At 40.6% G+C, this 14,740-nt stretch overlaps 1 protein-coding gene across 1 annotated transcript in view; it reads left to right on the top strand.

The window, feature by feature from the left end:
- Positions 1-14,740, top strand: part of LOC124169986 — a 37,026-nt gene that overhangs the window by 20,027 nt on the left and 2,259 nt on the right. Inside the window, exons 4-6 of the mRNA XM_046548678.1 lie at positions 3,523-3,664; positions 6,649-7,003; positions 11,762-11,968. Of these exons, the coding sequence (XP_046404634.1) occupies positions 3,523-3,664; positions 6,649-7,003; positions 11,762-11,910 (646 nt within the window). The 3' untranslated portion in view covers positions 11,911-11,968. The remainder of the gene's footprint in view (positions 1-3,522; positions 3,665-6,648; positions 7,004-11,761; positions 11,969-14,740) is intronic.

The raw sequence follows: 14,740 nt of genomic DNA, 5'->3' as shown, positions 1-14,740 counted from the left end.
AATGTATTTGAGTGGGGAGGCGCACACTACGCGACTGGTTTTTGACGATCTCAAAACAGTCTGAAACCAGTCACATGCAACCGTGGGCCCGTGGTTGCAGTTGCGTTGCAGACTTCTGTTGCACGGGACCACGTGGTGTTTAGGTGGTATTTTGACGGCCGTGTAGTGTCGATCTCAAAATGAATGATCAAGAACTCAACATGAAGCTCGTTGGAGCAATACAGAAGCATGAAGTCCTGAACAAACACAAACTATCTAACGTCTTTGGTATTGATAATAGCTCACAGCGTCTTCTTCGCGTGACTCAGCGATAGTAAGCGCTGACGGCCGATGCAAGGGCTAAAAAAGCAACACGTACCGCACTAAATAAACACTCCACTGATTGTAAAATAGACGAAACTGATTTACAACAGCCCTTTGTCATTACTCGCGTGTGCGGACAGAAGTTTTGTTTTGGTTGCAAACTGGTTGCAGATGCAACTGATTCCCAACTGTGGTTACAAAATAGTCGCTCCGTGTGCGCTGGGTCTTATCCGGCTGCGTTGCATCAGTGTTGCGGATTATCCATGCGTGATTTTCACTCTCGCTCAATATTTTCCGCAATCTTTGTTAAAAAGGATGACGTAAATTACCGGATTTACTGCATTTGAATGTTTGGATGCACTGGGCTTATTATTTCTATTAGAATCACCACCGTAAAACGAAAGCAATCACATGCTAGCTGCATTCACTCCGTGCTCTTGTTGTCCAAGCCTCGCCGAGCGCGACCACACTCCTTGATCACGGATACACGTCCCGCATTAGTTGCAACCAGGGCAACTTGAGCAAGATGCGACTGCGTGGCGTGGTGCCTGAAAGTGTTGTTTCCGACATCGCGCTGTGGTTTTGAAGCACTCGTGCAAACCACTTTTCGGTATGCGTGTTCACGCAGCCGCAGATGCGTGGTTTTCGACGCCAGGCCTTACACGGAGCATTAATAATACGAGTAAAACCGTCAATTGAATGGTTTGCGGTGTAACTTCGTGAAATTGCCACATCTATATATATATATATATAAAAGAAAGTCTAAAATCGTGTTAGTTAGAACACTTATAACTCGAGAACGGCTGCACCGATTTCAATGATATTAGGTTCTTTTTTGGATTCGTCTCAGCCCCGGAAAACATATAGGCCATTAAAATAAGGTTAATTTCACATAAAAATTCATCTCTTTCTTAGGGATATGTTTTTAGGAGTTATAGTAACACAACAATTGATAAGTCGGTCAAAACTACAAATTAAATTGTTTTGTTTTCACCAATTTAGTAACTGAAATTGGTGACAATATAACATTTTAATTACTAAATATATTCAAAATATTGAAATTGCATTCAAAAAATTTAATTCGATCTAATAAATCTAATTGTAGGCCCAGCTCGAGTTGACACTTCACTACCGTGTTTGTAAACAAATCTCCAAGCAATTGTTGACAAGCGGGAATTTCCGTGTTCCTGTCGAGTAGTTTTGCTACGTAACGATGTAATTTTCCTTTCCCACTCCCCATTACTCAACCTACCTCTCACACCAATCATTACTGACCACAATCCTAACCTTTACCCCACCCCCCCACCTAACGACTTAGTGTGACACACCGCACTGCCTTTCCTAGCCTTCCTCTTCCTGGGTTTTTTCCCCCCACCTTCCCTCGCTCTCACTCGACCACCCCCTCTTGTCCAGCATCCACCCCCATGTATCCCAGGGTATTTAAGACCATCATTTCCTATATATGCACCTGATGAGGTCGCGCAGCGATGAAACTGGTCGTGTTAATAAAATTAATGTGAAATTTACAAAGTTTTTTCATTCTAATATGAGTAAAACCGTGTTATCGCTGCTAAAAAGATCGCGGTCTGGCAAACGAAGATCTCAATGAGTCCAGGAAGCACTCTAAAATAACGGAATGACTTCAGAAATAATAATATATTGTTTGTTTTATGTAAATTATGAACATTACAAGACATTTAAGTGAAAGTTTGTGTTATCCGTGTTTACCGATTATTCGTGCCGTCTCTCCCCATCATTAGCCATTAGGATAATCGGGAGTCTACTGTATAACTTCAATAATGTCAATATTCTATATGAAGGCTCCTAATGCACTTGTTTTTTCATAGCTTATTAGTCAGTGTTCAGTTACAATAGCTAATTACGTAAGATTACTGCCATTTTCCACAAAATCAATGTAAAAATCTAAATATAGCATAGAATGTATTTGTAAATAATACAAAACAAGTTATTATATGAAATTCACCAACGGATGAAGTTTGCCATGAAAAGATATTTGACTTAGCCGGGATTCGAAAAAGGCAATATTCGTGACAAAATAAGGGTTTTTCACCCCGACAGTGGCTTAGTAAGCACGACCCTTCGCCAAATGTACCACAGTGTGGACTTGTCACGTCAACATCTTGTTCAGTAAAACCCATCCCGAAGTTCGCTCTGAGAAAATGTCTTGGTGGTGTAACTGGTTAACACAACTTACTGTTAACCAGGAGATTCGAGTTCGAATCTCAACTAATTGTAATTCAAATATTTTTTCATGTTGAACTTCATCCATTGGAGTACATATTTAACTTGGCACCTGTGCGCATGACAGTGTACAAAGTCACTTGTTCCTTCAGTGCTTTAAGATATTATACGATTAAGAAAAGAATTACAAAGGAGTTCGAAAGGGGATCACAAATGAGTGACAAACGTCTTCAATTTTCTAATTTTTTGTACAAATGAGTGGAAATGAGTTTCACAGCAGTTCCAATGCAGATTTTGGTGTTCCAAAGCAGTTTCAAAAGGGTTCCAAAGCTGTTGCAAAGCAAAAATTTTTCTCTGAGTTGTTCCTTCAGTGCTTTAACATATTGTATGATTAAGAAAAGAGAGCCATGGTGTTGAATCACAGGAAATACTAAAATACAACATATAATTTATGAATTATGAATGGGGTACTTACGATACCCCACGTAGGAAATGAAAACACACAACCTTGGTAACTTTTCACAGGAAAGGCCTTAACTGCGTTTTACGGAGCTTCTCAATTTCCGTAAAATGACTAACCTTTTTCTCCGAGCGATGTCATCACTTCATTGTCGTACATAGTCGTCGAACCAAGTCCATTCAGTCCAATGTAGAATATGACATGGTTCTGAGTGTAGCTGGAATTTGCATTGTGCGATGCTATCCCTCCTGGAATACCATAATTGCAGTTCCTTCTTCATCCACAGTCTTCTGGGCGACTGGATGGCGTGTTTGCCCACTGCCTATGTGCTCCTGGTTATAATTTTAGTGTTGTTGTTTCCAGTGAAAAGTTACCAAGGTTGTGTGTTTTCATTTCAACATGGATTTTCACAAATGAAAAGCCGAATCGATTGAATTCACCACATAGGCTTTTGTTAGTGTAAGCTTTCCAGCTTACAGAGACCAATTAAAAATGCCTTGTTTGCAGTTTACAGTCACTGAAGGGTGGAGACGCTAATCAAAATGCCTTGTTTGCAGTTTGTCAATCCTGAGCTTCCTGTGTCGTGTGCAGGACAAGCAGATCGACTGTCACTTCATTCCCGTGCCATTGGACCACGTGAGCCCGCAATCGTGCGCATTCCTCCTGGTGCTCATCACAACCATCTCCATTGCGCTCAAGGTGAGTCCAGTTCTGTCCTGTTCTGTTCTCTCCGGATGGACGGCCTACAGCCTGGAAACGTGAATGAGTCACCGGTGTGCGTGCAATCCGGCCCACAGTCCACCCGGCGACAGTTGTCCGATGACACTTAAAGAGGAGGGGCCAGAGGAGAATCCTGCACCAACATTGTTTGCAACAAATCGCTGTCCCCCTAACGCACCTTACACCATCCCCTAGTCATACGACATTGTCACATGCATATGGAGTACTGAAATAATCCTGAGCCACCACAACAATCCTTTTATTCGAATCGCCAAAACAATGGATTCTTCCTTTGGATCCTTCACGCTTGTCGTCCCTTCTGGCTGCTTTCTTTACGGAACCCTTTTGTTTACATGTGATGTGGGCTAAGATAGGGTTAAAGTGTCTAGTCCACTTGCTGGGGTAAGGGACGGGCATCCCGTTGAGTTGGGTTCCAGATCAGAGGGACTAGAATACCAGGGTAACTCCACCACAAAAAAGAGCTCAGTACAGAGAGGTTTCAGATATTCTTATGCTACTCGTAGCACGGAAAACGTTTTCCGATAGTAAGCGCTGGCAGGAAAGGTTTAATAGGGGATTCAAGGGTCCTTCGCCAGAAAATTTTAGGAAATTGCAGGCCCAGAAATGGATGTTGTCAATATTCAGGCTCTAAAAAACCTGGATAAAAGTTAATAAAAAATAGCAATTTCTGTCCTCCAAACGCACCTTACACCATCCCCTATTCATACGACGTTGTCAAATGCATATGAAGTACAGTTGAGGAACTCAAATCCGGAAACCAGGAAAACCAGAAATCTGAAACAGCTCACAGCTCTCTTTGCTACACAAGCATCTACGTAGAGGTGGCATAGGTGATTACATGTGCACCCTTAGCTATGGAAAAATACGAGTAGTGGACCTGCATACATCAAATTGTCCAAATTTTGGTCCCCTCCATTACGATGTAAAGAGGTTTTGCTGTACGTTTGTAACTTGTTAAGTAATGCAAGAAGTGTTAATTCAAGTCAAGGGAGCTGGTGAAGTATGTTGACCTGTATAATTGGTTATTTGTGGAATTTTTTGAGTGCTGAAGTCAGCCCCTAGGACATATATATAGAATAGACTCAGAGTGTATTTTTGTGTTTTAAAATAAGAAATTGATGAAAAAAATAACGTTTAACACTACATGGGTATTGGCCAAGACTGAAGAATATCATCCGCGTCTCATACGTGAATCCGCGGAGATAGCCAAAAGGCCTAATAACTTTAATAGGGAGGATGGATGTATAACCTCAGTCGTATATGGAGAGGGTTACTGGCCCAATATAATGACCAACGGCAATTGCCTTCCGCAAAAATTCAAAATCGGGTCAACAACGGGTGAACAAAACCTATAACATAAGCTCGGGACGAGAACGGTTTCCCTCACATTCTCTCTTGATAACGCTCCTAGTAGGAGGAGTGAAACGTTGAGTGTGAAAATGTTACCTACGCAGCAATTCCCGAAAACCACCACCTACAGTAACAGTTAAAATTCAACAGTAACTGTTAAAATCCAACAGTTTTTTTTTTCTAAAGGTTGGTCCCAATTTACTGTTGGATTTTAACAGTTACTGTTGGACTTCAACAATTACTGTGGGATTGTTTACAGTTACTGTGGGATTGTCTACAGTTACTGTTGGATTTTAACAGTTACTATTGGATTTTGACAGTTACTGTTGGATTCAACGGTTACTGTAAAAAAAAAAACTACATGAAATTTTCAACAGTTTTTTTTAACAGTTTCTGTGCTAAGGGTGGCACCAAGACAATTCACCTACTAATTAATCCTTTTAACAGAAGCCCATGGCATCGTCAGCTACCACGCTGAATGCGGCACTGTTGGTGGAAGGAATACTTAGACGAAATACGAGGAGAACGGGTGAGGTTTTGGCAACACTGCTCCACAAACAGATTCGCTATGTTAACCCTTTCGAGACAGCGGAGTTTTCGTCTTGGCACGACTGCTTCACTTCGCCCCAAGAGACTCTTCTTTCTTGTGGTACGGAGCAGTTTTGGAGGACATTCGTTAAGAAGGGTCTCACTGAACCTTTTTCGACCCCTCCACACAGGGACTTCGCATTATCTCGGGCTCCGAGAGAAGTTGTGCTCCCTCCTTTCCGGGTTTACAACCATACCTGCAGCATTGGTTTGCGGTCAACTTATGTATTGGTTATAAGTATTTAGCAAATAGATAATTGTTGCTTGCACGTTAATTGCAGACTATGAATTGAATTCCTAATTTTTTTCTGAGCATTGTCAAATTTTAAGCAAAGTTCTAAGGTCAATATTTACGCATTTAATGCAGCAACAATTTCCATGTTGATGTTTATACAGAACTCGACATATAAGTTAATATTTGTTGCACAATTTCATTTAAAAATTGTAAACACTGCTCAAAAGACGAAGAATTCAATTCTTAGTTTATATTTCTTGAGAAATGAACAAATATTTATTTCGAAAACTGACTGGATAAACAATTGTATGACCGCTGTCCTTTACCGCTAAGAGGGGTTATAAAAGACGAGGGGTCCAGGTACATGCTTCTAGATTCTGAGGGTGAATCCTAAACCCCTTAGGGTTGGGTCCCCAGACAAAGACGTCGTAAACCCACGACCGTCCTAAAAGGGGGGGAGCTGGATAGCGTATATGTACGGCTTTCAATCTCCTGGCCGGGAAAATCTCACACGTATATATATGCCCGTTGTCTCCCAGGTCAGGAATTATCCACACGTATATATACGTGTACAGTAGGGAAAAGGTTAACTCGACAGAGGTCGAAGAGCGACTGACTGAGGCCACGCCCACTGTCTGCTGATTGGTTATGATAAAGTCACGCGTCGAGAAACTCTCCCTCCCCTCACCTCCACCTGATTCAGCCGCACCAGCTCACCCCCAAAGATGAAATGGAGAGAGTATAATGGGATGGTTTTCTTGTCTTCCAGGCCTACTTGATCAATGTGGTGTGGCGTTGCTACAAGTACCTTTCGCTGCGTCGCATTGCTCAGTTGAGGACGGTCCACGTCATCGACTCTCCCCACGAGGCTATGCCTGTGGCTCCCGACTCTGCGTTCTCCCACCAGGAGGCTCTGCTGCTTCTGCCCGACTACGAGACGGCCATCAGTGACCCTCGCTATGCCGTGCCCACCGTGAAGAAGGCTGCAGGGAAGAAGGCTGAGGAAGGTGGAGGAGGAGAGGCGGCCGTTGGCTTTGATCCGCTTGTCCTGATGGCCCCGCCTCCCGCCTACTCCTACGTCATGCAGGAGGCCAACCAGGTGGTTCCCGACAAGGCTGAGAGCGGTGAGTTCACCTGCCATGCCCTTTGTCTAACCACCAGTTAACATGGAGTGCTCAGTCTCAAATTCATGTTGTAAAATTGTCGTTTGATAAATAATGGTAATAATATATTTATTGGTACCACAAGGTATGTAATACATTTGTAGGACCCGTCAAGAATATAAATAAAAGAAAATATATATACAGTGGAACCTCGATTTATCGTTTTTCAAGGGGATGGATGAAAAAAATGATGAATGCGGGAAAACGATCAATGCGGGAAAGTTTGTCCAGGTTGCCTATGTCCCAGGAAACGCTGGATTTTTTCGAATCATGACATTCATTAATGGATTCAAAAAAGATATTAGCTTATTACAGGAATATTATTCCTGTATCGAAACACTAAGGTCATATTGTTGATTCGGATTATATCTCTTTCAAATATCCTGAAGGAACACGCCGCCTTGCTAAAAAAAAAGTTTTACTCCACTCGGAATTTTCACTGCTATTGTGCATTTCTGTCCGATGTAAAAATTCTAATCCATCAAATGCCATTTCAAGTACACGTATTTACGAGAGAAATGTGCGTGTTATGCCTCAAACAACTGATGTCACCGTCGCAGTGATTGGTTGCAGTTGTCCAAATTTTGTTCCCCTCCATTACGAATAAAAGAGGTTTTTCTGTATGTTAAAGGGATAAGTTACTTGAAGCTTAAAAGAACGTGTATTCTCCGCTGTGAAGATTCTCGCACTTAACTTTGAAATCATAATTCAACCCAAGACAACAATGCATGTCGTAGCTCAGAGAAATAAACATTGAAGTTGCACACACTGAAGCATTTTTCACGCTACTCGAGATGTCTTGAACAAGGAACGTGTAACAAGTCATCTTGAATGCTAAACTGAGGTTCAAGACCATTCAAGATGGTCTTTCAAGAGCAATTGTTCAAAATACAGTAGATTCCGGTTAATTGGGACATATCAGAACAGGCACACTTTGCTCCAATTAAGCGGCTGCGCCATTTCGGCGAACTGTCCCATATATGGGCATAAACAAACGTTGAAGTGATAGAAAGAAGACTAAATAATTTTTATCATGCAAACAATGTTTATTAAACTTTTAATATATTTAATGAGTCAGCAGGAATAGTTAAATAATAAAAAAATTTCAAGAATTCTGTTAACCTTAGTTGAAAATATTTTTCACACCTTCAGGTGACGCTGGATGAATGCCTTTTACTAAGTCCTATTATAGAAAAATTCACGGGTAGTTATTTAAGAATATGTGATTCCTAAATATTTCATAAACTTATAAACATGCAAGTACATACTGTTCAAATTATATCTCCTCATCGGAGGAATTTGTTGAATAAATTCGCACAAAATGTAATGAATTCGGACAAAGTCGGCCCAGACATTGATACCTCCACTGCAAAAGCGCTCAATAATCCCCCACCGAATCAAATCTGCTTATCTAGTACTATTAGTACTACTATCCTAGTAGTACTAGATAAGGTTTCCACATTCAATGATGACATTGGGTGTTAATGCATGTACCAGAGCATCACAGGAAGGCAGTGTACCTTGCCAGATTCCACAGTCACTGCAAGTGAGAAGGCCTGGGGGGGTGCTTAATATCAGGCTTAGAAGTCAGAGGTATGTACTTATCCTTCAAATAGGTACATATTCAACCAGTTTTTGCCTAATTGCAAGTATCTAGTAAATCCAATTATTTGTTAAAATGTTGCCATTTTATACTATTTGGAAATTAAAAATAGCTTGGCTGCTAAATTGAAAGAATGATATGAGTTTACAGGCACCTCAATACTCAAATACAACTCCCCTTTTGAGGGAAGCCCTGAAACATAAGTGCTGTAGCCCACCATTTTACAACCATCACTAAAATAAATCATAGAAGCACTATATACCATGGGAGCAACTTCAGGTTCACTTTTCCTGAAATAGGAAGGATACTGCAAGTTATGTCAAAATACTCAGTCACCTAATTGGTGTCCCTTTTTTGTAATTAGAATTTGAAAAAGTGGCATTTTACAACAAAAAACACTAGCAGAATGATCATTTTCATACGATTTATTAACAAATAAATTCAAAAATGCCCAAAACCTCGATCTATATTAAAGTTGTTGGTCTTTACCACGCTTACAGAGATTTTTATGGCTTTCATTTGATGTATGTGATTGTTACATGTATTTGAAAATGTCACTTATTTCTCGAACTTTTTCAAAAGTGCAATTTTTGAACAGTTATAGAAAAAAAGTGTTCAAGTGAAAATCGTTTTGATAACATTTTTGAAAACTATAGCAGCATGTTTATAGCCTCTAAAAGTTTTACTAGCTTCACTCCTTTGGTTTAGGTTTTACAGGGGCACAAATATGATAGTTTTGAATAATTTGACCGGTGTGCAGAATTTCTGTATATGCCTCATTGACTTCAAACACTCATATCTTGGAAAATACTCGCAAGGGTCTTTAATATTTTGGATTTTTCTTAACTAAGGTTGAGGCTAACAACAGGGAAAAAATGATAAAAATCTGAGATGGTGGGCGTGGGACCCTGGTTGAGTTGACGTGGAATGACCCGGTTGATTTTGTGTATTGTTGCAATTGTCGTAGTCATTACTTACATCTTTACACTTACCACACAGAAGATCACGCAGAATTCGCTTTAAAAACCAGAAAAATCTTAACACTGCCTTCTTTATACAGTATACTCTCGTTAATACGAACAACGTTGTTACGAAGTTCTCGTTATTACGAAGAAAACCGTTGGTCCCGTCGAAAAGGCCTACCCAAGCTATAGTAAAAGAAACGTGAAAAAATCAATGAAAATGGTGTGAATTTAGGAACTGTTCAACGCTTCGCCCTTTCTTCGTCACCGCGGGGAGCTATTTTTTTGGCTCCGAATGCATCGCAGGCCCCGCTAGATCAGTTCGCCACAAGCGTAAGTAAGCGCATACGTGTAATGCAGTGTTGCATCCCGCAGGATAACCTTACTCTGCGATAAATTACATACAGTCCGGCTGGCGAGGGTTGTCCGATTACGGCACAATAGGAGGGGCGGATAATCCTGCGCCAGCACGGTTTAAAGCCAATCGCTGTCCCCCAAACGCACCTCACACCCTCGCCTAGCCATACAACGTTGTCAAATGCATAAACGAGCACCGAAATAAGCCTGATCTACCAAAATAAGCCCATTCTTCGAATCACAGAACAAGTGATTATTCCTCTGGGTCCTTCACGCTCGTCGTCCCTTCCGGTTCTTTTCTTCACGGAACACTTTGTAAGCGTTTCCCTTTCTTATCTGGCAGCCTTGCCCCCTCCCCGGACCTAGACCATTTTGTCTGTAATTGGACAACTCTCGGTGGCCGGACTGTAATTTTATCAACCTAGGAACAAGGTCTTGGAATGCATCTAGTTTGAATATCGGACTTAACGTATTCGGAAAGATATCAACCCTCGATTGCATCCTGCCGCATTCTTCTGTTGAAAAACTGAAACGCATTTTCCTGTTTATATATATTTCCGCGTAATTTAATCGCGTTTATAATACACTATTCCTTTCGACGATTCCTAAAAGAAACGTTCTTACGAACTTCGTTATTACGAACATTCGATTTTTCGGTCCCGTGAACTTCGTAATAACGAGAGTCTACTGTACATGTATAACATTCTGGTATTTATAAAAAGAAATGTAAACTTTTTTGTTGTCATGGAATGACCCTAAAACCCATACTATGCCACACGCCTTTTAAGCGGCTTGTGGCATAGTATGTAGTTGTAGATTTGATGAGATTGATACAATTTTAAGAGGTGTTATTACCTAATAATGTTTTATCTCCTGACATCATCACTGCTTTTTCATATTTGGATGGATGACCATTTTTTGCATGGTGCCGATATATATCGGCTACCAGTTTTCACCTTAAAACTCAAGGTGCTATCATATCGACATTGTGTTTATTCTCATGTAAATATGTTTATTATTTACTTTTTTTCTTTTTTTGCCTTATCTTGACCTCGTATACAGTGAGTCCAAGAGAGAAAATATTGCTTCAAGAGAGTGTTGTTGGGGATCGGCAAGGGGACGAGGAACCACACGTACAGTGAGTCCTCGTTCTACGTCACCCCGTTTAACGTCATTTCGCGATAACGTCAGGACAATTTGGAGACCGTCATTCGTTTATCGCACCTACGCTTCGCGATAACGTTCGCCGTGTTCACAATAATTTTGGTTCCTGTAACTGCGACGATGTTTCAGCGATGATGATGCACAGGCAACGCTCGCCCGGGCGACCACCATAGCGAAGCCGAAAAGCAAATGCAGGAAGATACAAAAATGGAGAAGGATTTACGTCACTGCAGCTATTGTCGTCAATGAAGACAGGAACTCATATTTATGCGATAGTTTGGCATTCCCACAGTAAAAAATACCCCAGTTATGATACGCTAATATTTTTTTCACGTAAGAATTGTGAGGTCTAGGAGCCGATATTCACTTTTTACATTGTTTCTTAAGGGATATTATGCTTCGATTAACGTCATTTTGTTTATCGTCACATTTTTCAGGAACGGTAAGTGACGTTAAACGAGGACTCAACTGTACGTTGGCATACACTCCAAGAAATATTTTAACGTAAATATGTTTGTACATTATGTCTTCAAATTTTACATATAGTGTTCCCAAACGTGAAGCGACTGACAGATGGTTAAATTTTTCTGCAGCAATCCTTACGCTGTTGTTATTGTTGTCTTCTGTTTGCAGTGCCGCATTCCACTGTCTCCCAGGAGAGGGCAGTTCCGGCCTCTCCCGCTGCAAGTCCATCTCGGCAGGAGCCCGTGACTCCCCCTGCTGGCGCTTCCGCCCCTGCCGTTGCCGGGAGCAGTGACGATGCACCACCACCGTCTACATAAAGAGGGAAGGGGAGGCGAGGGGCGGGCGCTCTGGGAGCCAAGGACGGGACTCTCCCGTGTAAGTTCAACACGGTGAATAATAATGCAGTAGAATCCTGATTTAAAGTTTTTCAGGGGGGACAAAATTTAAAACACCAAATGAGGAAAAACACTAAATGAGAACCTGCCATTTTTTTCAGGTTTTAGGGGTCTGTAGTGATTGTTATGGCTTTTTATGAATAAAAAATATTATTTCAAGTAACTTAAAGGTGCTGCATGCAGCAAAAAATTCATTGAATAAGTGTTCTCTGCCCAATGAAGGTTGGATAATACTTTTCAGGGATCACCTGAAATAAATGCATTGTAAAAATTGGTAATTAGAGGATGACAATTGTTTTAATGAAATATTTTAAGAAAATCATAATATGCATCAACTTAGAAGCATTCCCTCATGGAATATTTTTATGGACATTAGTGATTCCATTTTTACGCACATTTCAGCGGTCTCGATGAAATTTTGAAATTTTTTTCTGTAAAAGTGACGTGTAGGTGACTATAGCATTTCTAATATAATAAGAAAAGGTGTAAGTAGGCACTCGAAAAATCGTCATTGCATCAATAAAGATGAGTGAAATAAAGGGTCAGCAGAAGATCGCTAATAAGTGTAAGTTCAACGCGGTGAGTAATAATGATAATTAAATTGATAATAATAATTTTATTTACTTCTACACTTTGATTTTACTGCTGAATAACAAAGATAACAAAGAGGAGGAGCTTTAGGTGGTCTCCGAGGTCATAGGACTAGAATTTGAGCCACCATCAAAAAACAAAAATGTATGCCATTAAAAGAAAGTAAATAACACACGAGTGTTTTAAAGATACATCAAAGTAAATGTTTCGTCAGGATTTTGGCGAGTATTTGTGATTTCCTTTAAAGGATTTAAACAGGAATTTTGCTGATTAATGGAGTACAGTAAAACTTCGATTTTAAGCACTTTGATTTTACACCAAGTCTCGTTTTTACACAGCGACACTCAAGTCCGACCGGAAAGCACAGTGAATTGCAATGGTGAAACTTCGATTTTACATCTTTTCTTGATTTTACGCAGTTCTTCGATTTTGCACAGCATAACCCCAGCCCCAAAGAGGCCGCTAATCTTGATTTTATGCAGTTGTCTTTCAGCTTGTTTTACAAAATCCGACTGGAGCAATATGGAGTTAGGTTATTATTTCGTCTCAATTAGTTGCAAAAATGAATACAGGAATGGTTGAAATGACGTCACGCTGTTGAGCGTGAAACTAAAAACTTCGCGAATCTAATTATTGCTTTCCCGTGGCCCCTCTCAGTAATATTCCAGGCACCTTAGGAACACGAATGTTGCTCTTATTTCAAATTAGGTAAAGTAAAAAAAGCAGTAAAAGGATATTGAAACCTAAAACACACGACAATCGTATGCGTAACTACTTTTGATTAAGACAGATGATCGCCGGAGATATTAATAGTATCACCTGTCGTTTATTATTCGACTTATTGATCGACGCTGTTTATAACATATTTATTGTAATTACAGTAGATGGTCGTTAACCCGGAATATTGAACTACGGAATATCTATCCCTGACGGAAGTTTTTCTAGAATTTTTCCAACGCTATATTTTCCGTCACCCCAGTGAAATATAGCGGCGAAATGAGTCGTTAAAATTCTTCCCGTGCCAAAATTTTGGCTTCCAAGTTGATCCAAAAAAGATAGTCATTCTTCTAGTATGGACGTAAGTTGATGGTGATTCAACACGATGGTAAAAGCAGCATGCATTGTCTCATTCCGCGGGCTACCCCACATCTGCTTATTAGAACCGACTCAACTTGTACCTCATTGTCAGTGGGTTTAAATTAAACACGGTTTGAACTTGAATAGCTATTAGCTTAACTCTGCTTGGTGGCAAGCGTTTATTTTTAACGGAACGGGAGTTTATGCCCTCGGAGAATAACTCGCATCGTCAATCGTCATGTAATCATTGAAGTCAAATTCAAGACGTGAGTGATAAGGCAGTCCCTTTAAACTTAGGAATGGCTTAGTACCATGAAATCGAAATACAAAATGTGTCCGGTGTTGTTATCAGATATGGGGAAGCAAAATATTACGATAAGCTTGTGAGTCGAAGGTCCTGGCACTGAATTCGCGGAAGAATGCTGACTTCGTTTAAAATTTTGCAATGTGCTCGTTATGTTCAATGAAAACATATTTCAAAGCATCAATTTTTGGGTGGTCTCAACGTTTCCCCAAACGATGCCTGTTGCTTTTTTCAAGGGAATATGTTGAATCACATAAGCTGTCATGAAAGTCTGAAACACAAATAAGTCTGAAAAGTAAACTGTGCATTCTCACTTTGTGATCTAGTATCTGCAAAAAATATTAAATCTAAAAATTCTCCCTCGACACTCCTATCCCTGAGGACAATGGCCGAGTTGGGCGTCGAAACGTCGGCAGTTGTGCATTTCCTGACCCGGTGGCGATCCCGAGAGCTCTCGAGTGAGTGTATTCGCAGGGAAAACACGAAATCTTTCTACTTTAAGAAGGCGGTTGAACTCGATGTCCGTCAAAAGCAACGCATTGTCATTGAGTTCCTTTTTGTTGTGAGAATGAGACAGTAGGAAACATTCACGAAAGGTTGAAGGGGGTGTATGGAGATGATGATGTCGATCGAAGTACAGTGGGCACGGCGAGTATCCGGTGAGAAATGGGCACGCCAATACAGTGGAACTTGGTTATAACGTCATCAAAGGGACCAGAAGATTTTTAACGTTATATCCGAGTGACGTTATAAAAAAGCAGCCTTAAAATCTGAGTGGAA

This window comes from Ischnura elegans, chromosome 13, assembly GCF_921293095.1.
Source record: "Ischnura elegans chromosome 13, ioIscEleg1.1, whole genome shotgun sequence".
Taxonomy (NCBI): domain Eukaryota; kingdom Metazoa; phylum Arthropoda; class Insecta; order Odonata; family Coenagrionidae; genus Ischnura; species Ischnura elegans.
This window is presented reverse-complemented; position numbering and strand designations above follow the sequence as displayed.